Genomic DNA, 24917 nt, shown 5'->3' with positions numbered 1-24917 from the left:
GATGTGGGTGGGTGTGGGGGTGTGGGGTGCATGCAGCCTCCACTGGATTAGGAGTCAACAAAGCAGACTGTGGCCTTAAAGACCAATCATGTAAAAACTCATGATACATATACATATGTTTGCATTGTACTGCTGTCTGACTGATTCCATTCATCTTAACCATTCTGGGGACATACAACAAATAAAAATTTACTTTTGCAAACCAGGCTTGGAAAGGCTTTAATGGAACAAATTATCTTCAAATGAGATATTACAGCAATTTTACTGAAAGTAGCCGCCCCAGACAAGTCACCTCACAGCAGTTGAATGGCAGTAATCTCATGATTTACAGCTCAGGCAGTGAAACTCTGTATGATTATGATACTTTCCTCAATTCCACTAGGTCAGTAGCACACAATGCTGCTTCAAACACCTGCATTTTAGTCTTGATCTCCACAAACCTACCCAATAATTAAAATTCTTTAACCAAAAAGAAATATCTTAATTCCTTATTTCCTTTGATTTGGTCTTTTTCACGTTTGTCTGAACCAGCGAAAAGCACAGACACTGGAAGAGTTATCCTCTTATCAAATATGATCAGGCAGGCCATGAGGAATTAAGGAAGTCTCACTATTGGGACCCTTGCAAAAGTAGGGCTAGCAAAGCTGACACAATGGAAAGTTTCTGAAGGTAAAAAGTGAATGAAGGCAGCAACTGTTAAATATTTATATAAAGAACATTCTACGGACAGAAATACATGCCAGCAAGTTTGTAGCATGTAAAGTGGAACTGAAAATAGCCGCATTGTTCAAGGTGCATTTTACATCCTGTGATGAGAGAATGAATGGACTGCAGCTAGGAAAGAATTTCCATTGTGTCAATCGTACTGTCTTTATGTTTAAAGACAGCACTGGCACTGAATAGTGGTGTATGCGTTCCTGGGTCCTTTTGAATGAAGGTGGGCCAAATGGACTCCCTCATCGATCATCTTAATCTCATCTGTTGGGAGTTGCCATGCGGTACAGCTCAGACCAGGAATTAACTGGCCTGAGACTCAAGATCTCACAATGATCTCTGAAGTACACTTCAGCATGCGGCATGTCTAGGTGGCAGGCAACATTCACTAAACATGACACTAACCTGCTTAGGGGAAAAAAAAAGTCACATTCTGGAATGTTAGGAACTTTTTTTTTGAGTTTAAACAGTCATGATTTGGAGTTGAAACAGAACCTGATATTTGGTGTAATATCCTTTCTTTCAAGGCCATCACTCACTTTAGCTGTGTACAGTTCCCTACCTGCTAATCACAAGGTTCACACAGTCACTAATTATATGATACCAATACTTCCTGCATAATAACTACTTTCATTTTGGTGTTCAACAACAACTAACTTTCATTCTTCTGGCATGTGGCCTACATTATCAAGTCCCAGAGATACATTACAACTGAACTCATCCCTGTGCCTCCTCATAAGTTATCTTGCTTTATTAGTCTGGTCTCTATATCTTTGTGGAATTATTCATGTGCCAGATGTTCCGAACCTTCCCCGCCAAGTGATTTCTCTCCTGTCCTGAAGACATGGACTCTTCTTAGCAAACAGCTCCACAGGCAGCGTAGCACTCTGTTATTTCATCCAAATAGCACTCACTGCGTGTAAGTCTAAGCATCGAGCACCAACAGGCTATTCACCACAGGCAGCATCACAGCTAAGCCTGAACCTGATCTCATCAGCCATCCACTTGCATGTATTTTCTGGTTGCAGGCATGGGATAGCAAGAAGGAGCAGGAACCTTGGCTAATTCTTCTCTTTGCTAATCTAAGGGTGTTGAGGTTAATTCTTACAGCCCAACTCCTGCCCGTGTTGAGATCAGCTAACTGTGCAAAACCAGAGGCTGAATTTGTGATCCACTTTTCTAAACATCTCAGGATTGCAACACGCCACTGAACTATGAAGACAAGGCATTCTGAACAGTGAGGCATCCATCAGTACCAACCTGGAATATCTGCTTGAGTGAAAAAAGGGCTCTTCTCAGCTCCCGGCCACAAGAGTTGTAGAGTTTTTCTGCATAAAACAGGAAGAAAAACAGTTTTTCTTATTATTGGCTGGATGTTAAACAAAAAGGTTAAAACTTCATTGATATCAAACTCTGAGAAGGTGAGTGGTGGTGACAAATCAAAGACCAAAGCCTCTCAAGTTTGGCTGACTGACATTGCCCGAACTATAAAACCCATGAAGGCCACATTCCTAGTTGAGGCATGACACAGAAAGCTGCCGTCTTCCCTACACAATAAAATATTTGCCTTAGTCTGTGCCTGACTGGATGGTGCCATATTAACAGAAAGCTCATATCCCTTATCTTTGAGATCTTCAGCAGCCATTTGTTCTATAAATCTATCACATACGAGGCAGTTTTCAAAACTCATTCCATTCTACAGTCCCTGGATATAAATGCTACAAATTGTTACGCAAAAAAAGAAGTGATTATAAGTTTTATACGGGTCAAAATCCTAATTGTTTAATTGCCAAAAGCATGTAAAGAATCAAACACTGAGCGCAGAATATTAAGATGTACCTGCCCCTGAACCACTGACCCGTGATACTTTCTTTGAAAAGACCATAGCTACCTGAGAATATTTATAACTGTCAGATGTGGAGAATGTATGGAGGATAATTTCTTAGATAATTACACAGCTATCCTTTTTACGCAGAAGCACACAATTTTATTCAAGGACAAAAACGAAGTATAATCAAAGGAAAATGTCATTTCCTATGCCATAACAGCTCTCCACAAAATTAACTGCTTCTGATGAGTGATAACCTGGCACTTTGAGACGCCCCAATTCAATCTGACTGACTTCTGCGTCTCAGTTAAAGAAAAATTAAACTGGGAATAATGTTTTAAAAATGTGCCCGAAACTCCAACCGTACCAGTGAATCTTAACCATCTTGATTATCCTTCCATGTAGGATCATATACCTTACTGTTGTAATAAAATCTCATTTCAGTTACTGTGATCTATACTTTATGTTTAAAAAATACTCAGCTCAAATGACAAGTTAGATCCTGTAAATGTAAATACATTACCTCAAGGCACAGTAAACTTTGTGTTATCCTGCACTCTACCAACCATATTTCTCTATTAACCAGAATTTCTGATGTTCCCTTTATATAAATGGTCATTTTCCCAACCAGAAGCAACAATGAAGTTATCTGGAACTCTGTATACTTTTTTAAAATTCATTCACGAGATGTGGGCTTTGCTGGCTGGGCCAGCATTTATTGCCCATCCTTAGTTGTCCCTCAGGTGGTGGTGGTGAGCTGCCTTCTTGAATCACTGCAGTCCATGTGGTGTAGGTACACCCACAGTGCTGTTAGGAAGGGAGTTCCAGGATTTTGACCCAGCGACAGTGAAGGTACAGCAATATATTTCCAAGTCAAGCTGGTGAGTGACTTGGAGGGGAACTTCCAGGTGGTGGTGTTCACATCTATCTGCTGCCTTTGTCCTTCTAGATGGTAGTGGTTGTGGGTTTGGAAGGTGCTGTCTAAGGAGCCTGGGTGAGTTCCTGTAGTGCTTCTTGTAGATAGTACACACTGCTACTACTGTGTGTCAGTAGTAGAGGGAGTGAATAATTGTGAATGTGGTGCCAATCAAGCGGGCTGCTTTGTGCTGGAAGGTGTCAAGCTTCTTGAGTGTTGTGGGAGCTGCACTCATCCAGGCAAGTGGGGAGTATTCCATCACAATCCTGACTTGTGCTTTGTAGATGGTGGACAGGCTTTGGGGAGTCAGGAGTGAGTTACTCGCTGCAGGATTCCTAACCTCTGACCTGCTCTTGTAGCCACAGTATTTATATGGATAACCCAATTCAGTTTCTGGTCAATGGTAACCCCCAGGATGTTGATAGTGGGTGATTCAGTGATGGGAATGCCATTGAACATCAAGAGCAATGGTTAGATTCTCTCTTGTTGGAGATGGTCATTACTTGGCGCTTGTGGGGCGCGAATGTTACTTGCCACCTGTCAGCCCAAGCCCAGATATTGTCCAGATCTTGTAAAATTTGGACATGGACTGCTTCAGTATCTGAGGAGTCACAGATGGTGCTGAACATTGCACAATCATCAGCGAACACCCCCACTTCTGACCTTATGATGGAAGGAAGCTGCTTAAGATGGTTGGGCCCCGGACACTACTGTGAGGAACTCCTGCAGTGATGTCCTGGAGCTGAGATGAATGACCTCCAACAACCATCTTCCTCTGAGACTCCAAGTAGTGGAAAGTTTTCCCCCTGATTCCCAAGTTACGGAGCACAAGTCTTCAGTACTATTGCCGGAATATTGTCAGGGCCCATAACCTTTGCAGTATCCAGTGCCTTCAGCCATTTCTTGATATAACGTGGCACCTCATTTTTAGATGTGCTTGGTACTGCTCCTGGCATGCCCTCCTGCACTCTTAATTGAATTTGGGTTGATCCCTTGGCTTGATATTAATGATAGAGTAGGGATATGCCAGGCCATGGAGGTTACAGATTGTGTTCGAATACAACTCTGCTGCTGCTAATGGCCCACAGCGCTTCATTGATGCCCAGTTTTAAGTTACTAGATCTGTTCGAAATCTATACGGTGGTTGTGCCATGCAACACGATGGGAGGTGTCCTCAATTTGAAGGTGGGACAGCGTCTCCACAATGACTGTGCAGTGGTTACTCCTACCAATACTGTCATCTGTGGCAGGCAGGTTGGTAAGGTTGAGGTTAAGTACATTTTCCTTGTTGGTTCCCTCACCACCTACCGCAGACCCAGTCTAGCAATTATGTCATTTAGGACTCGCCTCGCTCGGTCAGTAGCGGTGCTACCAAGTCACTCTTGGTGATGGATAGTCCCCCACCCAGAGTACATTCTGCGCCTTTGCTACCCTTGATGCTTCCTCCAAGTGGTGTTCAACATGGAGGAGCACTGATTCATCAGCTGAGGGAGGGCGGCAAGTGGTAATCAGCAGGAGGTTTCCTTGCCCATGTTTGACCCGATGCCATGAGACTTCATGGAGTCCAGAATCGATGTTGAGGGCTCCCAGGGCAACTCCCTTCCAACTGTAAACCACTGTGCCGCCAATTCTGCAGGGTCTGCCCTGCTGGTGGGACCGGACATACCAAGGGATGGTGATGGTGGTGTCTGGGACATTATCTGCAAGATAGTCATCCTCACGGAATCATATGTCAGGCTGTTGCTCGACTACTCTGAGACAGCTCTCCCAATTTTGGCCCCAGATATTAGTAAGGAGGTCTTTGCAGGGTCAACAGTGCTGAGTTTGCAGTTGTTGTTTCCGGTACCTAGGTCCGTCCGGTTTCATTCCTTTTTTGAGACTTGTAGCAGTTTGATACAACTGAGTAGCTTACTAGGCCATTTCAGAGGGCATTTAAGAGTCAATCACATTGCTGTGGGTCTGGAGTCACATGTAGGCCAGACCAGGTAAGGACAGCAGATTTCCTTCCCTAAGTAACATTAGTGAACCAGATGGGTTTTTACAATAATGGACAAGGGTCTCTATTTGACTTTAATTGCAGATTTTTATTGAATTCATCTGCCGTGGCGGAACTCAAACCCGGATCCCCTGGGTCTCTGGATTACTAGTCCAGCAACAATACCACTATGCCATTGCTTTCCCCTGACTGTGATAATACTGTACTATTTTATGCTTTATGTTTAATGTACTGTTGAAGATTAGAAGTAAAAAGAATATTGTTCTTTACTTCCTGAGTGCTTGCATATCAGTTCTTGTTACAGGCATTACACTGCTAAATGGAACTCTCCATTAACTGGCACCACCCATTCCCCATGCGTGCCAGATAATAAAGATTTTGCTGTCTCTACGACCTTGAAGTAATCGCATTAGTATTTAGAGACTCCCAAGTAATCAAAGTCAACAATGCCAATTGAAGCAAGTAGCTGGGGTTTTCATTTCAACTTGGTGCTTTCTGCCACACCACTACTACCTACACCACTCAAAACGGGCCCACGACCTCAGTGCTGTGAATCTTTCCAAGACTTGGTTCTACTGAAAAGTGAATCAATAGCTGTATTTACACTGCAGGGAATCCGACACAAGCTGCTCTCCCAAACCAAAGCCCGTCAGCCTGCCCACGATTAATGCATGTTTGACCGCTGGACCGCCAGGGGCAGGTATCCCATGAGACAGTCAGGAAAGCCTTTAAGCAACTTCAGTAACATTCATATTCCTATACATAGCAGTCACTGTCCTGCTACCTACTGCAATACTGAGAAACTTAAGCAGGACATGCACATTGGGAGCAGGGAGTTTAGGAATTGACTTAGCAGGGCACAATAGCGGGGCGGCTATTTTGCTGGACTATATCCAGAAAAATGGATTCAAATCCCACCATAATAGCTGGGGAATTTTAAATTCAGCTGATTAAATAAATCAGGAATTAATAAGCAAGTATCAGTAATGATGACCATGAAACTATAGCTTGTCATAAAAACTTTAGTTCAATAATGTCCTTTAAAGATGGAAATCTACTGTCTTTGCCGTGTCTGTCCAATCTGTGACTCCAGACCCAAAACAACCTGGTAGACGCTTAACTGCCCTCAGTAATGGTCTAGAAAGCCAATCAGTTGCATCGAGCTATTACAAAATAAAGGGAATAAAACCAGATTGAAAGCATCAACCTAGGCACCAGACACAATGGGCGGAATTTTCTGCACCCACCCACGGCTGGAATCTTCTGGTCCTGCCGTGAGTCAATGGACTTTTGGCTGGGGCACCGCCTCGCCCGGGGTGGGTCCTGCCCGCGATAGGGCCGGAAAATCCCGGCCTATATCAGCATTCCCTCAGTCAGCCTTGCAAAGTCATTCTTACTAACAACTGGGAACTGTGACCAAACTGAGAGAGGGCCCCCACAGACTAGTCAAACAATAGCTTAACATAAGTATGATTCTATGATAATGACTTTCAGACAACATCCCAAACTCCCCCATCACCATCCCTTGCGGTGCACCGTTGTACCCTGTCTAATCGGTGGGAGAGACCTATTGGAATGGTGGCACTGTGGTCCACAGTCATGAGGGAGTGGCCTCAAGAGTCCTCAACATTAATCTCTTAACATCAGGTCAAAAGTTGGCAAGGAAACTTCCTGATTATCACCTACCTCGCTCCGGGATGAGTCAGTACTCCTCCATGTTGAACTCCACTTGGAAGAAACACTGTGACTAGCAAAAGTAGACAATGTGGTCTGAGTGGGGGAATTCAATGACCACCACCAAGAGTGGCCTGGTAGCACCACTACTGAGCGAGCTGGTCGAGTCCTGAAGGGCATACCTGCCTGACTTGGCCCAAGGCAGGTGGTGAGGAAACCAACAAGAGGGAAAACCTACTTGACCTCATCCTCACCAATCTGTTATAGATGCATCTGACCATGTTGGTATTGTTAGGAGTGACCACCACAAGGGCATTGTAAAGCTGAAATCATGGCTTCAGACTAAGGACACCTTCTGCTACAATCATGCTAAATGGAATAGATAAAGATAGATCTAGCAGCTCAAAATGGAGCCATCAACAGCAGCAAAATTGTATTCCATCCAACCTGCAATTTCATGGCCCGGCGTATCCCTCATTCAAACATTACCCTCAAGCTGGAGGGCCAACCCTGGTTTAATGAGTAATGTAGGAGAACATGCCAGGAGCAGCACTAGATTTACTTAAAAATGAAGCTACAACAAAAGCCTCAACAACACATCAGATCAGTGCTCTGCGGTCCTGCCACATCCAATCCTGAATGGTGGATTGGCCAATAAACAACTAATGGGAGGAGGCGGCTCCATGAACATCCACATTCTCAATAATGGGGGAGCCCAGCACACAAGCACAAAAGACAAGGCTGAAGCATTTGTAACCATATTAAGCCAGAAGTGCCAAATGGACAGTCCATCTCGGCCTTCTGAGGCTCCCATCACAGAAGCTATTTTCAGCAAGTATTATTAAATCCACATGAAATCAAGAAAAACAGGTATGACATGGGTTCGATACATAATAAAGCTCTCTCTACATCATCCTATCAATCCCAGAACAGCTACAGTTCTCATTAGAGATTGAGTTAAGCTGCCTCTGCACAATCCCATTACATAATCCCAATGCAATAACAGCATAGGTTAGGTACAGAGTAAAAATCCCTCTATACTATCGAATCAAATACTCCCATAAAAACACTGGATACAGCAAAGATTCTGGGCCCTGACAACATCTGGCTGTGGTGCAATAGACTTCAACACCAAAACTAAAGACCCCTCTAGCCAAGCTGCTCCAGTACAGCTACAACACTGTCATCTACCCGACAAGGTAGAAAATTGCCCAGCTATATCCTGCCCATTGAAAGCAAGACAAATCTAATTTGGCCAATTACCACCCCAACAGTCTAAACTCACTCAGCATTGTCAGCAAGACATTCCATCACTTTGCTAGTGATTAAGTGCCTCTTGATAGCACAAACCTGCTCACTGCTATTCATTTTGGGTTCTGCCAGGACCACTCAACTCCAGACCTCATTACAGACTTGGTTCAACATGGACAAAAGAGCTGAATTCCAGAGGTGAGGTCAGAGCGACTGCCCTCGACATCAAGGTAGCATTTGATTGAATATAGAAGGAGCCCTAGCAAAATAGAAATTAACGCCACTGGATGGGGTCATAAATAACACAAAAGGAGAATAGTTGAGGTTGTTCAATGCCAATCATCTCAACTGTGGGACAGTGCTGCAGGAGTTCCTTAGTGTAGTGTCCCAGGTCCAAACTTCTTAAGCTGCTTCATCAGTTAATCTGCTTGCATAATGTGATGAGAAGTGGGGATGCTCACTGATAATTGCACAGCTTTCAATTCAATTCACGACTCCTCAGGTAATGAAGAGGTCTGTGCCTGCATGCAGCAAGACCTGAGCAACATTCAGGTTTAGGCTGGGAAGTGGCAAGTATCATTTGTTCCAAACAAGTAACAGGTAATGACAATTTCCAATGGGTGTACCTGAATGACATACTATCACTAAACCCATCAATATCCTGGGGCTTACCATTGACCAGAAACTTAATTGGACTAGCCCATGATTATAATGGCTACAAGAACACGTCAGAGTCTGGGTATTCTGCAGCAAGTCACTAACCTCCTGACTCTCCGAAGCCTGTCTACCATCTAGAATGCCCAAGTCCGGAATGAGATGAAATACTCTTCACTTGCCTGGACGAGTGCAGCTCCAACAACAAGAAGCTTGACACCACCCAGGACAATTCAGCCCGATGGATTACTCCATCGCCTTAAACATTCACTCACTCACTGCTGTAACACTGTGGCTGCTGTGTGTACCATCTACAAGATGCACATCAACTCGAGGCTTTTCCAACACCTTTCAAACCCATGACTCCTACCACCTAGAAGAACAAGGGCAGCTGGTACATGGGAACAACGCTACCTGCAAGCTCTCCTCAAAGCCACACACCATCCTGACTTGGAAATATACATTACTGTTCCTTCCTTGCTGCTGGGTCAAGATCCTGGAACTTCCTTCCTCAATAGCACTGTGGATACACCCACGCCACATGAACAGCAGCAATTCAAGAATGCAGCTCATCAAGCCTTTCTTTAGCAGTTAGGACACGTAATAAATGCTGGCCTCATCAGTGATGATCACATCCCATGGATGATTTAATACGTCTTGTAAGTCCGTCTCCTGCATGCTTCCTACATTCCAATGAACGGAATACAACATGTTCACGGGAGCATAAGAAATAAGAGGAATATACGCCATTCAGACTCCCGAGCCTTCTCTGCCATTCAATAAGATCATGGCTGATCCAATCATGGCCGCAACTCCATTTTCTTGCCTGCCCCTCCCTCCCTGTCCACCAATAATCCTCGACTCCTTCGTAGATCAAAAACCTGTAACTCAGCCTTGACTATCTTCAATGACCTGCTCTCTGGGGTAGAGAATTCCAAAGATTCTCAGAAGACCACCCATTATTCCAGAACTAAACCTCCTAGTTCCAGATTCACCTATGAAACATCCTCTCAGCATCTACCAAAAGATTTGCTTGCTGTAATCTTCTTGCACACAGCTACAGTACTAAACTGCAGAAGGCAGTAAAATCAATGCAGGCCTTAAGATTGCAGGTCATGTTGAACCTGACATGACTGACTAACCTGGAACATTTTTTTTTAAAGTTTGGAATACATTGATTCTGAATAAAAAATCGTCATGAAACTTTAATCATTAAATCAATCACCAAAAGCACAAAAAACAAACAATAACATTCAAAAAACTAAAACGTGTAGCCCACTAAATTACTCCACATGAATTATGTTCAGTTGCTCAGTCAGTTCTTTAAACAGTCTCCTCACAAAGGTGTGCATATTGTAAATTCAGCATGTACAAGGACATGTGAAGTCTTTCAGGTGATCATCTACCATGAAAGAGGCAGTATCCCAACATTTGAAAGACAGACTTGCATTTATAACACGACCTCAGGCCATCTCAAAGTGCTTTACAGCCAATTAAGTATTTTTGAAGTAAAGTCATTGTTGCAACATAGTAAAATATTGCACAATGAGAATAAAAACAGAATATACTAAATTTTAACTTCTATAATAATAGTGGCCAAAAAGTCAACTTTCAAAAGGTAGGGCTCGGACTCAGCGATGAAAGGTTGAATGCTTGGGTGTCATATTTTGGGCTGCAAATAATAGAAGGCATTAAACAACAGTTGGCAGCATATTCATGCTGATTCAATGCTCTTCAGGTTCTGGTGAACAGTTAGAACCTTGGACCTCAATCTTATTACTGTACAACCAGGATTGTAAATGTGGCATTGTTCAATGTGGGTTTATTGTATTATAATCACACAAAAAGCATTGCCTGGTGTTTTATTTTAGTGGAACAATGTGCTAAGGGAAGCCACAAAAATATGTCTCAGTGGTATGTCCTTTCAATCAGCATTTCACAGTGTACTCAATTTCATTTATTCGGCATTCACTATACTATTATATTCTTGGATATACTCAGAGTTCTAAAGCTTCTATATTGTTTACATTTTCCTCAAAATTTTAAAGCATCCTTTTCCCTAATCCCTCACTATAATATACTTTAACCTACCACAGTCTGAAAGATTGCATTTTATGCAGCTCTTGTACTAATTACAATCACTACTTGGTGCAGAATTTAATGCCAGCTCCTTCCCTCCTCCTCTCACCTCGGATGCGGGCTTGGAAATAGGGGTGTGCTATATGATTGGGCATGAAGGTGCGTGGTGGAGATCTGCCACCTTCCCACCTCCCTCTGATTTAGTCCAGGATGGTAAGGCCCGTGGACTACTTTCCCACCCAAAGGCCAAAAGTGCCCACTTAAGGGTCTCAAAAGGGTCATCTTTACCTTACCATCGCTGGTACTTAACCAGCAGCCAACAGGAGGCCTGACATGCGGGCAACCCGCCAGGTAAACCCTGATGGGTATGCCTGCTGTCTGGTTTGCAGATTTGTATATCTAGGGTCCCCACCCATCCCTACTTGCCCTCGAGATGGTGGTGGCGGTGAGCCATCTTCTTAAACCGCTGCTGTCTTGTGTTTTAGGAACATCTACAATGCTGTTAGGAAGGGAATTCCAGGATTTTGACCCAAGAAGCTTGATACCGCCCAGGACAAAGCAGCCGCTTGATTCGCACCCCATCTACAAACATTCACTCCCTCCACCGCCAATGCACAGTAGCAGCAAAGAGTCCCATCTATAAGATGCACTGCAGGAATTCACCAGGCCTCCTTAGACTTTAATCTCTAAATCTTTAGTCAAGTAGTGAACTCTGACTTTGGATACACTTCTTTCCCCCCTTATAGAAAAGTGCTTAGTCTGCATACAAACTATCTCCTCTTTCAAGGGCTTCCCTTATTCATTTACTGTTTTACCTGCTAACGCACGTATATATATGAATTTTTTTAAGCTGGCATCATGTTTTAACCCACATGTCAGCACTTTACAAGAAAAATCGACTGTTTTCCAATTTGTTGAAGATAGTATCAAGAACTGCAGTCAGATAATTTAGGACTGAGTGCTACTTTCTCCTGCTGTTTCACATAAACCTGAAGGTAGAATCAAATTAAACAAGCTCCTGATGTTGGGCAGATTTATTAATTTATAATGTTTCTTTTCAAAGAAGCTAAGCACAAAAAATAAGCTGCTAAATCCCAACTGTTAAAAACGTTTACAATTTGCACAGGAGAACTTACTGGGGTCTGATCAGCTGTTGTCTGTCTTAAAGTTTACTTTCTTCAAAATTAAATACACATTTTGAGATGAGGAGGTTGCTTCCTGGTGTGAATGACTCAACTATTCTCCCATCACTACATTTATAGAATTATCATGGTTTATAGTGGAATTATCATGGAAATAAGACGCTGAGTATTACTGGAAGTGATTAGTTTTATTCAATTTACTGTGAGATATACATTAAAAGCTCCAACATTCCAATAAACATTTTTTGAGGGGCAGGGGGTGGTGGTGAAGAAAAGAAATAAAGAGCTTCCATATCTCCTCTGAAATACAAAATAAACCCCAGTCCTTCAGCACTCACGTTCCCCTTCAGTAATACTAAACTAACCACTGTTGTAAGGCTGCCAGTTGCATATTGTAAAGAAAGTGATCAAAAGGGTGTTGCTGCAGCTTACATCAGCCTGGGTCTCCAGATGGTCGTACCCTGGATTTTGTGCAGGGGGACCCCTCCAAAGTCCCAATGCAAGGATTCCATGGGAATTGCCCAGGAGGCTTCAACTTCCGATGTGCAATTCCCCAGCATCTGGCATCCTCCAAAAAAGGTGTGTAACTGAGTTACAGTCAGAAACTTTCGAGGATTCTGACTCACTTATTTGGATAGCTTCCCCAGGACAGGAAAAAAAAACATATCTAACTGTTGGATAACTATGCAATTAACCGCCATCCCCCCGACTCCCCATTGCACCCCACCACCACACCCCCCCGCCCAAACTTCCCCCCAACCCTCCACATCCTTCCAACTCCCTCAAGCCAAGTCTGACTCCTCAACTCCCCTTCAACCATCCAATTTGCCCCCCACCCTGTGACATCCCCCCCACAACATTACCTGACCTCAATACCCTCCCCACCTGCCACTCTACCCACCCTATCAACTGCCACCCTGCCACATTATCCATTTGCCTCACTCACTGTTTAAAATATCCCAAAGCTTTTCACAGTGTTAGTGAACAAAGACTTACCACAGTACAACGCTTAGTGCCATAAAAAAAGGGGGCGCGGCTCAGCTTCTCCCGACGATCCTGCCCTATGCATAAGGACTCCGAGAACAGACATGCTCAGCATTTCTGAAGAGGCCTGGTTCAAATGCCTGGATCAGAAATGCAGAGCTCCATTTAAATAAAAAAAAAATCCACGACGATTGCCACTCTTTGGAAGATTCGCCCCAGCACTTCAAACTGGTGTCCTGCTGCAATTGCAGTGGAACTCCTTGTCTTGACGAGGCATAAGGTCTATATCCAGGGTTCACTTTGAGCAGGCAACAGCATTGAAATTGGTCAGCTGCTGCTGGGTTTCTTGGTTGGTACACCTGGATCGGCCATGTGGGAAACGGCACTTCATTTGCATTGTCTCATCACTTATCCCTTCTCCTGTATACCTGCCATTTTAATTGCAAAAGACAGGACATCATTTTTGCAGGATTGATGTGCTGCCTGTTAGGAATAAGCACTCTGCTGCCATAGGGAATAGAGGAAACTCTTCAATGATAAAACTCAATAGTGCTTCCCCCTTTGAAGATATGACACAATCAGCAATATGCAGGCCATTACCAGACTGGTTAATATATTTTTTCAAGTCTTTGCCAAGTTGGCAACAAAAATAAAGCCCAGAGGTAATCCCAATGCTTCCTTTTTGGAATTAGGCTTTTCTGGAGCACACTCTGAATTAAGTGCACCTGATGCAGATGGAAGCTTTTAAAATAACTGCAATCAAATAATGAACAAAAGTAGAATTGAAATGTAAGACCAGAAAACAGCTGGAAGTCAATTCAACCCTGGCACAAGAACAACAGCCTGGTGATCAGCACTGTCCATGTTTCTCCTGTATTATGCATCATTGTGAACGGGCAAGTGTAAGCAAATCCAATCGTTTCTGAACATTCAAATCGCTGAATTAAACAAGTGGAACCTCAACACTGCTTATTCCATTTATAACAATCCAAAATATCTGACAGTTCTCCGTTACCATATCAAACAAGCTGTTTGCTCCCACCGACCTGAATGTGTGAATGCAGTCACATTAGGGCTGTGACCTCCAATCATGTCTAAAATTCAGCCATGGTCTGGACACGTGAGGGGATCGGAGGAAGGAACCTTAGCTTTCAGTCCTAACATTATCCCTGGAAAAACTCAGCAGGTCTGACAGCATCTGCGGAGAGGAATACAGTTAACGTTTCGAGTCCGTATGACTCTTAGAGTCATACGGACTCGAAACATTAACTGTATTCATCTCCGCAGATGCCCACAGACCTGCTGAGTTTTTCCAGCTATTTTTGCTTTTGTTTCAGATTTCCAGCATCCGCAGTATTTTGCTTTTATCCTAACATTATCCCTGCTATTCACTGAAAACCCTGAGGGCTTTAAAACAAGTGGCACGTCACGAGATGCCGATGCAAATCAAGAAATTTTCAAGTTTATTTTGGAAAGTTAGACCAATTTTTTTTTCATGGGATGTGGTCATCGCTGACGTGGTGAACATTTGTTGCCCATTCCTAATTGTCCTTGCTCCAATCCATTCTGCAGGGGTTTGGCACAACTGACTGGCTTGCTAGGCCATTTCAGATGGCATTAATGAGTCAATCACATTGCTGTGGGTCTGGAGTCACATATAGACCTGACATGATCAGGACACGAGATTCCCTTCGCTAAAGAGAGCTAGTGAACCAGATAGGGTTTTATGACAACCGAAGATAGTTTCATAGCTTCCAATTCCAGATTTTAAAAAATTAATGGTTTCTTTTTTAATTAATTTTTAAAATTAATTAATTGAATTTAAGTTCTCCAACTGCCATGATGGGAACCTGTGTCCTCACAGCATTAAACCTAGGTCCCTGGATTACTAGCTCAGTGATATTATCAGTACGCCACCATCTCCCCCAAGATTCCCACATCATTCACAGAAAGGCTGGACCATCAACAAACTGGTGACAATGCAGTGATGTGGAAAAAATATTCACCTCCATTAGAAAAACAATTTCTTTCAAACAAAATTGAAAGATTTTGTACTGGAATATATAAAGTGTGTGGTCTTATCAAATGACAGGAAGAGTGTGTTCTACTGAAAAATAATACGCTATTTTATTGCATATGTTACATGTCAGTTCCTGAACACTGACTGCTAGTGGAAACAACCAGTACACTGGCACCAATGGATGTGTTTGCTAACATGTTGGAAGGGTGGAGGGTGGCGTGGTGGTGAGAAGCTATTGCTTTAAGGGAAGAGTTTTGTGTAGGATCACTGTTTATAAACACAACATACAGGCAGCGTTAGGATCCAAACCATTAAGGAGTCTGAATCGACGCACCGACCCTTCTCAACCTGCAGGGACCTTCTGATCTCAGAACTGGAGGGAAATCTTTCTGGAGGGGTTTAAAACAAACTGAACTAAATAGATTCTGAGCAGAGAATGAAAGTGGGCTAGGTAGGGAGAGAAACAGAAACTGATCCTCTCTCATAAATATAAAGCAGCATTTCTTGACACACATCCAGTCGTAATACGTTGTGTTCATGTATCAGTTACTCTAAGTGCCCTTGCGATTCACAGGTTTCCATTCTTCCTTTCTAATGGCTTGCAACATAGCAAAAAATAATACAGTTTATAAGGAAACTGTTCTGTGCCTAAGTTGAGGTGACCAAAAAGTAAGTAATTGTAACATTCTGCAAGTGCATTTTTTAAGTTTAAAAAAAGGCACAAAAGAGAGATGACAAATTATTCCAAAATTCAAAAAAATTATTAGTACCTGAATTCTGGTCCAACACCACCTATCTTTGGACTTGGCTTTGCTGTGCATTAGTAACTTTTAACTGTAGCTTTGAGGGGCAGTGCAGGGCAACTCTTTGTGTTTCTAAAACTATCTTTTGTAGACTTCAAGTAATTTTGTATCCTGCTAGCTGGCAAAAACCCAGATGTTTGAAGAGCTGCTGTACACAGAGGATTAGAAATTTCAGACAGCCAGACTGCTGGGTTGAAAGCAGGCATCAGAATTTATTAACACCGATCAACTTATTTAAACATTGCACAGCGGGTTTGTGTCAGTTAAACGGCGAACTGTCAGATATTTGTGCTTCGAATCAGATTCGAATTAAGTGAGTGGGCAAAATAGAAAATCAGATGTTTCAGGAGGTAAAGCCTACTAGGACACAAGTTTTTCAAAATTAAATCCAGTCAGTTTAACAGTTTGACCTTTAACTTCATGAACTTGAACCAGATTCATTAAAGATGGCGCCCAGCTTTCCTGTTGCTACTGGAAAGCTAAAAATATCGACTCTGAAAACATGCCTCAGTACTTCTATCCTATCTGTTGATATAGGATTACACTGCCAGGACTGTCTATAATAAAGCAAACACTCCTACAACACCGCAGAGTGAAAATGGTTTATTTTGTTAAGACATGATTGTTGTGTCATACTTAACTTCTCAAACAAGGTGGGTGGGGGGGTGAGGGGAGATATGTTGAATGCTTCATCTCTGGAGAGATGAGGTTAAATTTAGTCTAAAGTTTGCAAGCCAAATCCACTTGAAGATTGTTGCAGGCAATGAGCCCCTACATAGCACAATAGCCAATGTAGTCATTGTGAAGTATTTGAGTAAATATTTACTCCACTCTGGTTCAAGACTGCCCAGACCTGCCAAGCCTCGTGGAATTTGATGAGCATTCAGTCATGGAAAAGTAAATTCCTAATGTAACTTTTTAAAAAAAAGAGGTGGAAAGAGGAGGACGTTTTCAACTTTTGGTTCACTGCCACTGTCACTGAGGCATTGAGGCACAAGTTTGCACAAACCAGCCAATTGACGATGCAAACTCTTCTTTTTCCAAGACTGTTACGTGCCTCTGCTTCATATAAGATTTATGAAGTATTTGTCTTAAACCTGTAGGTTGTTTCTCTTTTTAAATAGGCTGCATATTTTTGCCCATATGTCAACAACAAAATGTTGTTGATAATATAAAAGATAACTGGTATCAAACCTATCTGCCCAGGTTCTGCAGAGTTTTCAGTGCGGAGTGCAGCACAGAGACCTTTTTGAAGCGATCCAGGCTGCCATATATTTTTGGGTTGCACTGCCTATATCCCAGTGTGAAAAATTAACATTCATTTTAAGAAGAGGCAAATGGGCTCCAGCAGGTGAGAGCAGTGAGCCTTTTCTCACCAATTCTCATTAATCCACCAGAAATATTCCAGCATTTAGTTTTACTCGCATTTAGTTGAGGTCATTTCAATTTGCAAATGAGTTTGTGATTCAATGTGGTGCAAACCCATTGCCAAAACAGGATTGACAAATGTGATTTAAATGTATTCCTGGGAGATTTCATCATGCCTTGCCCCCACGCTCCAGCCATTAGTCAGCCAACACATCTACCTTTGTGACTTACTGCCTTCCTGTGCCAAATGGAAAGCAAAAAGACTTATTACCCAACTGGATGATGCTTGACCGTCAGCCAAACAGCCTTCCCCCACCCACACCACCCCCCCAACCCCCAAAAATTTTCATTTTGTTTAATACCTGGTAAAGAGCAATGTTCAAAGAAAATGGAAATAAAACACTATCTAATGTCCTGATGATTTTTCTCCAGGATTGCACACACAGCAGTGCCCTGGAGATTGATCTTCAATTCCTGGAGTCTCCAGGAAATCCTGGAGGGTTGGTAACCCTATGCCAAAACAAGGAGAAGCTTCTCAATCAACACGCAATCTCTAACTTAAAAATTCATGGGCTAGTATTATTATAGCACTGCACTTTCATTTCATTATCTTGGCCCTTCATCGAGGTTGATATTAATTGCCTTTTCTATTATCAACATCAGTTTGCTGTTGACACACAAGCTGCATTCATGAGGCAAAAAAATTGCAGCCAATTTAAAACAAAACCCCCTTCTGATTTGACATTGCGCTTAAAGCCTGTGTAAAGGAATGGGACATAGCAGCCTTGGTTAATGCAAAGAGAATTTAGCTTTGCCAGATACCAACTATAAACTGGATGCAAGAACAGGAGGTGGTGGTGGTGGTGGTGGTGAACAATCCATGTATGGAATGTTCTGTAGTAGCAAGAATCAAACAGTTAAATAAAGGTCAAGTGCTAAAATATTGAAGTTGACCATTTCTGGGCCGGTACATCAACAGCAAAAAAACAAACCATTTGTTTTAATAAATCGTTTGTTTTATCAGGACTCCTGACTTTGCTGTGGAAAAACTATTGAAGACACAATCTATCACTTTTAAACTGGAAGGGCAGGACCAGGGTTCTTCATAATCAAAAACGTGTGATATTAAAGAAAAAAAACCCACCCAGGTTCTAAATTATTGTATTAACAAAAATAAAACACCTTCACATGCGCACATGATGCAGCAGGATTATTGTGTATTGCAATCTGACCTCGTTCTCTTTTTCACAGCCACATACGTACCTTAAAAACCCACGCACATCCAGTTCTGGATTGGGCAACTAACACTGGATCTATAACAGGCCATATTATTTTGCTCTACCAACAGCATAAGAAGTCCCACCTTAGCGCACTAGAATTCTACCCTTTCCAATAAGCCACACAATAGAAATCCCCCAAGGCATGGTGGCTTTTAACACAGGTTTAGAGAATAAGAAGGCTGACCAAATGACAAGACCACCAAGGGGAGCTGCCTCTTCTGTTCCCTGGTGCCTTGTGTGGAAGTAACTCATCGCTGTTGGATTATACCTCTTTGAAATGTACTGGAATCTTTTCATATCTGTGTCTATGACTTGCTTCCTGATTTGGTTCGACAGCTGTGTTTTTGCAGCCAAGGGTACTACTGGTGAGGCACTGCTTAGATGAAGCAGTCTGTTAAAGGGTTTCCAGCCAGTCAGAACAAGAGATGAACTCAGAACTCAATCTCAAAATGCCTGGAAATATCTAGGTTCACACGGGATGCATGATAGGTTGGGCCAGTTACCAGAGGGTCCACAGAGCAGTGCAGTGTCCCAGCACAAAATCACTACAGCCAGCACTGGAGTAATGGCAAAAACAGAAGGAGGCACAATAGGACAGAAAGTCCAAAGAGCCCATCGCTGACACCTAGATCCGGGAAAGATTGGATATTTGCATGTGCTCAAGTTTATATCTCCCAATACAGCATCACTTTCAGTCATTTACATCAACTGTCTGTCCAAATTTTTTTAAATGGGTACACATGACTAATTGAATTAAGTTTATAATTCTTTACCCAGACTCTGTGGCCCTGGATGACTTGCACCTGGCTCTGATATGCTCCCCAGCTCAGTCACATTTTTCTTCTCAAATGCCCAGATTGGCACATTAAGGCATCACCTTTACAACACAAGTGATCACTTAAAAAAAAAATATTGTAAGGTGGCTCTAAGAACCATTGTATCGCAGTCGTAAAGATCCAGGAAGTTATATCACTTTAAAGATTAAAAGAATATTGGCAGGTGGGGCAGTGCTTTGGAGAATGCACTTAAAAGGCCTACCCCTCTTCCCTCCACTTGAGTATATATCGATAATCCATCCTCGCATGAATTTACACCCACAATTTTCCATATGCCAAGCTATTGCCCTGTACCAAGTAACCTTGGGTAGAACAAAAATAGACTGGGCCTTGGGCCTAGGGTGCAAAAATTGCTGTCAGCTAGGACCTATTATTAAATTCTTTACTGAACTGTTAACCTGCTTAAAATAAATGGGCTAAAGCTGCTATTAAACAGCGTGGAGAAGAATTTGATACAAGCATGTTAAGCATTTATACGATAATGCCAACGATTGCTATCCTTAAGGAAAGTTTGGGACAAGAGTGTTTTAAAAGTATTTTAACAATGCTTTTAACAATAGAGGTTATTCAACATAGTCATTAAGAGGGTGGACAAGTTTGCAAAGTGGGAACATTATGAAAATACATTTACTCCTGCTCATCCCTAAAGTTGGCTTCCATCAGCAAGGCTGTGTTTCCTTAAAAAAATAAGGTTGATTGTATGTACAAATTGAATGCAATAACATCCAACAGGAAAAACAACAGCCAATGTTTTGCTCTCAGCAGTGAAGGGGCAGTTTTCTGCTCATCTTACTGACAGCTGTTCACAGACTGCAGGTTTATCAGTGGACATTTCCACTGATCTGGTGTCTTTTTCAGCACTACGCCCTCTAAAGGGGATCTGTGGCATCTCTTAAGAGGGCAAGCAACAGCAAGGCCCATCGACCAGCTTGAAGTATCCTCACCGAGATTCAGGGCTGGATTCAATGCAGCCTGTCACAGCAGGAAACATGGCAGCCAGGCCCACTTTATCCCGGGAGAAGCTGCATGTCAGTGTCCCAGTAGCGGGAAAACCTCCCACGATTAAGTTGGAGGTGAGAATGAGCACATGGGGAAAACTTGCCTACTTGTGATGGGTTGTCAATTAGGCACGTTATTGAGCCAACTGATGCCAATTATCCCCTTGCCACCAGAAGTTAATGGTGACTCCGGGATTATGTTCAAATGGCAGAGCCCTCCCGTACGCCCTACTGGACTTGCCTGCTGCCTTCTTGGGGTAGGGGTCTCTCTTTCAAAGGCGCTTAGTTCCTGACATGGGGCAGGGTGGTGGTCAGTGAACCCTCTCCCCGCTTTCTGCCCTCAGTCACCTATGGCCTGGGTCCCTCAGCAATCCTAGGCCTCTCCCTGGGTGCATTGCTGGTAGCTGCCACTGGTAGCAGTGGCACTGAGGCAATGGAAAGCTGCCGGCCTCCAATTGTCCAGCAGCTTTTGGTGGGTGGGCTTTCCGCCCCCAGGTGGCTGAGTCCCAGGGGAGGCCCAACGCTGGCCAGACAAGCACTTCATCCAGTCAGGCCTTCCCCTCAGAAGTGACATAGTTTCCCACCAGCTGAACCTGCATCATTCACATTAACTCCCACCCACAGAGTCTAAAGTTGGAAGTATAAAGCAGGAACTACAAATTACATTTCATTCATATAGAAAAAGTGAAACAGTGATTGGGAAATACAGATGGGATTAAGCAAGACCAATAAAATAATTTTTTTTTCAAAAAAAAGTTGCAACCTTAATTTTGTTGAAGGAATGAGATGCCCAACTTCAATTTTTTTTTCAGGGTCAGAGAGCTTTTTCAGCAGGACTGATCACTTATTATGCCAGTAAACCTCACTTACTCCTAAATGTACTGGCCCTAAATTGCTCTCTCATCTTTAGTACCCTCAAGTTCACACCATCAGCCCCATGATGGATTAGCCTTGCCATTATTAATACAGCAAAGCCCAAGTCAATGAATCACCAGAAGAGACAATATGGACTTCTCACATATTCTCCTAATCCATCTATAGATGGATATGCTCATAGGGCTCTGTGTCAAAATAATGACCTGTACGCAAGGTTGCAATGTTCTCAGGGCACTTAACCTTTCCACTTAGATAAACACGCCAAGATGCTTTTCACACCTCAGGCAAAAACCCACCATAACTTGGAAGTCTTTGGTAAACAAGGTATCCTGGAAGCTAACCTGGTCAATTTTAACAGTCCCTGCTTGGTGCAACAGGTCTCTGAAGTCAATGGAAAGGAAGTTGGCCAGCGTGTAACGTGGGTTCCTGGAAGGAACATTTAAAAAAATTACCCTTTCCTTTTCAACTAACGGGCTGTTGACATCCTTTCATCTATGAGATATGATAAACATACAGCAAACAACACATTTCTGTTTGGGGTGGGGTTCTTTATTTGGTGCAACTGTGCTGATGGCTGTGAAGGCCAATCCTTGAGGTCGAGTCTGCCACAAGTGCCATACATGAAGCTGCCAAGTGTTGTTATGGGTTATTGTTTCAGCATTGGTGTCTGTTGCAAAGCTAGTGTAGGCCTTGGTCATCGTGGTGGTGCACACCATCTTCACCATTTCCCTCTTTCATCAGCTAATGACCTCTGTCAACATTTAGGGTCTTCACACCATGTTTTCAAGCATCCTTGAGGTGGAGCCTTGGACACCCCACTGGACATCTGGTTCCGGTTACCTCGCTATACAGAAGGCCACGTGACCATCTTCCAGCCTGTGGGTGTGCCCGATCCACCAGAGCTGCTTGCTTGATTAGTGCCAATACACTTGGGAGGTCTGTCCTTTAGAGGACTGCTGCATTTGCGATTTTGTCCTGCCAGGATGTACCCACAATGCACCGCAGACAACAAAGATGGAAATTACTGAGCTTCTTTTGCTGTTAGCTGCAAGTCGGCCATGTTTCACAGTCATATAGGAAGGTACAGGAAATACGGCCTCATAAATTATCAGTTTGGTCCTAAGAGTCAGCTCCGTGTTATCCCATGCACGTTTCGCAAGTTGGCCAAAGGTGGTAGTTGCTTTCCCTACGTGTGCATTGAGCTCTGCTTCAAAGGGCAGATTTGCTAATCACTTCCAGCGGGGTATTATTTGGTGGGATCAGCAGCTGAGGTGCAACATCTTTCCCCTTTCTCGATGCTGATAGTCAAGTAGAACAAGTTACAGGCATGGGAGAATTCGTTGCTGAGTTTCCATGTGGGCAACTAGCGCAGTATCAGCAGCATACAGGAGTTCTCTGATCAGGATGCAACGTGTTTTTGTCTTCGCTTTCAGTCTTGATAGATTTTAGAGCTTGCAGTCTGAATGCAAGTAGGCTCCTTCCATATCTGCAGGGAAGGCAAAGGTCAGAAGCATGGAGAAGGTGATGCCAAACAGAATTGGGGGCAAGGACTCAGCCTTGTTTCGCTCTTTTCGTCACTCCAAAATGGTCAGAAGTGGAATCATCAAACCGTACATGTTGTCATGGAAGGAGTGATTGAGATTGAGGAGCTTTGGTGGGCAGCCAATTTTTCCCAAAATCTTGTACAGCCTTGCTCTGCTGATGGTGTTGAATGCCTTAGTGAGATCGACAAAAGGTAAGGAGGTACATGCCCTGTTTCCTAAACTTCTCTTGTAGCTGGTGCATAGAGAAGATCATGCTGCACAGAAACCGCAGTGTGCTTTTGGCTACACTCAGTCTGCAAGTATATGGGTCTTTTAGGTATCCCCCTAGGCAAAGGCCTTTCCTGTGATGCAAAGGAGCAAGATGTCCTGTAGCTGTTGCAGTCTCCTCTGTCAGCTCAACTGCCAGGTAGCCTATGCCAATTATTACTCATCACATGGGTGATGGGTACAAGAGATCCCTATGAATAGGGTGCACATAGTTTAGGTAGAGGCAAAGATTATTGGGTAACCAGGAGATGCTAATAACAGAATATATATCTGGCCAGTTTTTGGAATACAAAGCTTATTTGATGGTCTGGCTTTTATGAGTTCATTTGCACTTTTAACAGCTCATGTCTCAATAATATTCATCTATTCAGCCAGCAAGACAAAAAGCAGAAAATAAATCTCATACAGGCATAGAACTATTTTTTTTTTTAAATGTAGCATCTTGGCCTTGCAACAAGTTCATTCAAAATGTACAATATAAAGATTCATATGTCTTGAAACCAGACATATCACTCTTCACAGCATGCTGCCAGCTGTTCTACGATGGTTTTGTTCAAAAACTGTCATGGGGTAAAAGGACCTTTTTCAACCTTTCCATCACAGTAGTCAAGAAAATTGTGCCTAATCTGACTGAGCATGTTGACAGAACATATCTGAAAATCTACCTCTAAAATACTAATGTGAAGCAAAAGAAACTTCAAATACTTCATTATATTGTGATGAGGGATCTGCTTAAAGGGGGAAAGCAAGCACTGAACAAAAAAAAATTAATGGTCCATTAAGCTTTCTTTTCCCAAAAGGCCTTGAACTACCTAGCCTATCATTTACAGCCCTGAATTAAAGCGGCTGCTTATGGAAGGCACCAGAGCAGGTGGTAAACAGTGGAAATGTGGCCAGGTGGATGAATTTTATGGGGTTTTCTTGAACTCCTTGGAGGTAAGGGGAGATTCAAGCAGAGCTTTTCCTGGGGAGATTAAGTGGAGAAGAAAAGACAGATCTGGACGTATATTGCATTTCATTGCCTCTCAGATATCCTAAAGGGCTTTGAAGTTGCATTGACTTAAGTAGGTGAAGCCTAGCTGCCAATTTGCTCAAAGCAAAAATCACACAAATAGCAATTGATAAAAGAATAACTGGTTCATAAATCCAATTTTTATTTAGTGGGTGTTGGGAGGTATGCCAGGACACCAGGAGAACTTCTTGCTCTTTTGAATAGTGTCATTTATCATCCAACTGAATTTTAAGCATCCTAACCAAAGCACAGGGCCTCCAACAGTGTAGCACTCCTTCTGTTCTTCAGTGGAGTGTTAGCCTAAACTGTGTGCTCAAGTTTCAGGGTGAGACTTTATCCTTGATTTCTGAATAAGCCGCAAGTGTCAGCAACTGACAAATGGTGTGCCTAGTGTGCATGGAAGAAGTTAGCCCAATGGCCTGGACTTCATTGTGCCTTTCCTACTGAGATCTTGAAAACTGATCAAGTGAAATTCCAGAAAATCTACCAACCCTCAAATTGCCACCATTTGAGCTTAGCCTATTGCAATAGGTGTCATAATAAAAAAAATCCATCCCTTCTAGCTCCATGGAATATTTTAGCATCTCAGTCATACCCAATTAATTTCAGTTCTGTTCTCAATCAACTATTAATCCAACATTATTAGATAAATGAGTTAACACCTCTTCTGGTGGC

At 42.8% G+C, this 24917-nt stretch overlaps 1 protein-coding gene across 6 annotated transcripts in view; it reads right to left on the bottom strand.

Annotated features, from left to right (window-relative positions):
• The window catches only part of LOC121275666 (FH1/FH2 domain-containing protein 3-like), a 592370-nt gene that overhangs the window by 312110 nt on the left and 255343 nt on the right, over window positions 1-24917 (bottom strand). For all 6 annotated transcript variants that reach the window (XM_041183184.1, XM_041183185.1, XM_041183186.1 and 3 more), the window contains exon 4: window positions 1975-2042. In XM_041183184.1, coding sequence (XP_041039118.1) covers window positions 1975-2042 — 68 coding nt within the window. The remainder of the gene's footprint in view (window positions 1-1974; window positions 2043-24917) is intronic.

Source organism: Carcharodon carcharias, chromosome 3, assembly GCF_017639515.1.
Source record: "Carcharodon carcharias isolate sCarCar2 chromosome 3, sCarCar2.pri, whole genome shotgun sequence".
NCBI lineage: Eukaryota > Metazoa > Chordata > Chondrichthyes > Lamniformes > Lamnidae > Carcharodon > Carcharodon carcharias.
This window is presented reverse-complemented; position numbering and strand designations above follow the sequence as displayed.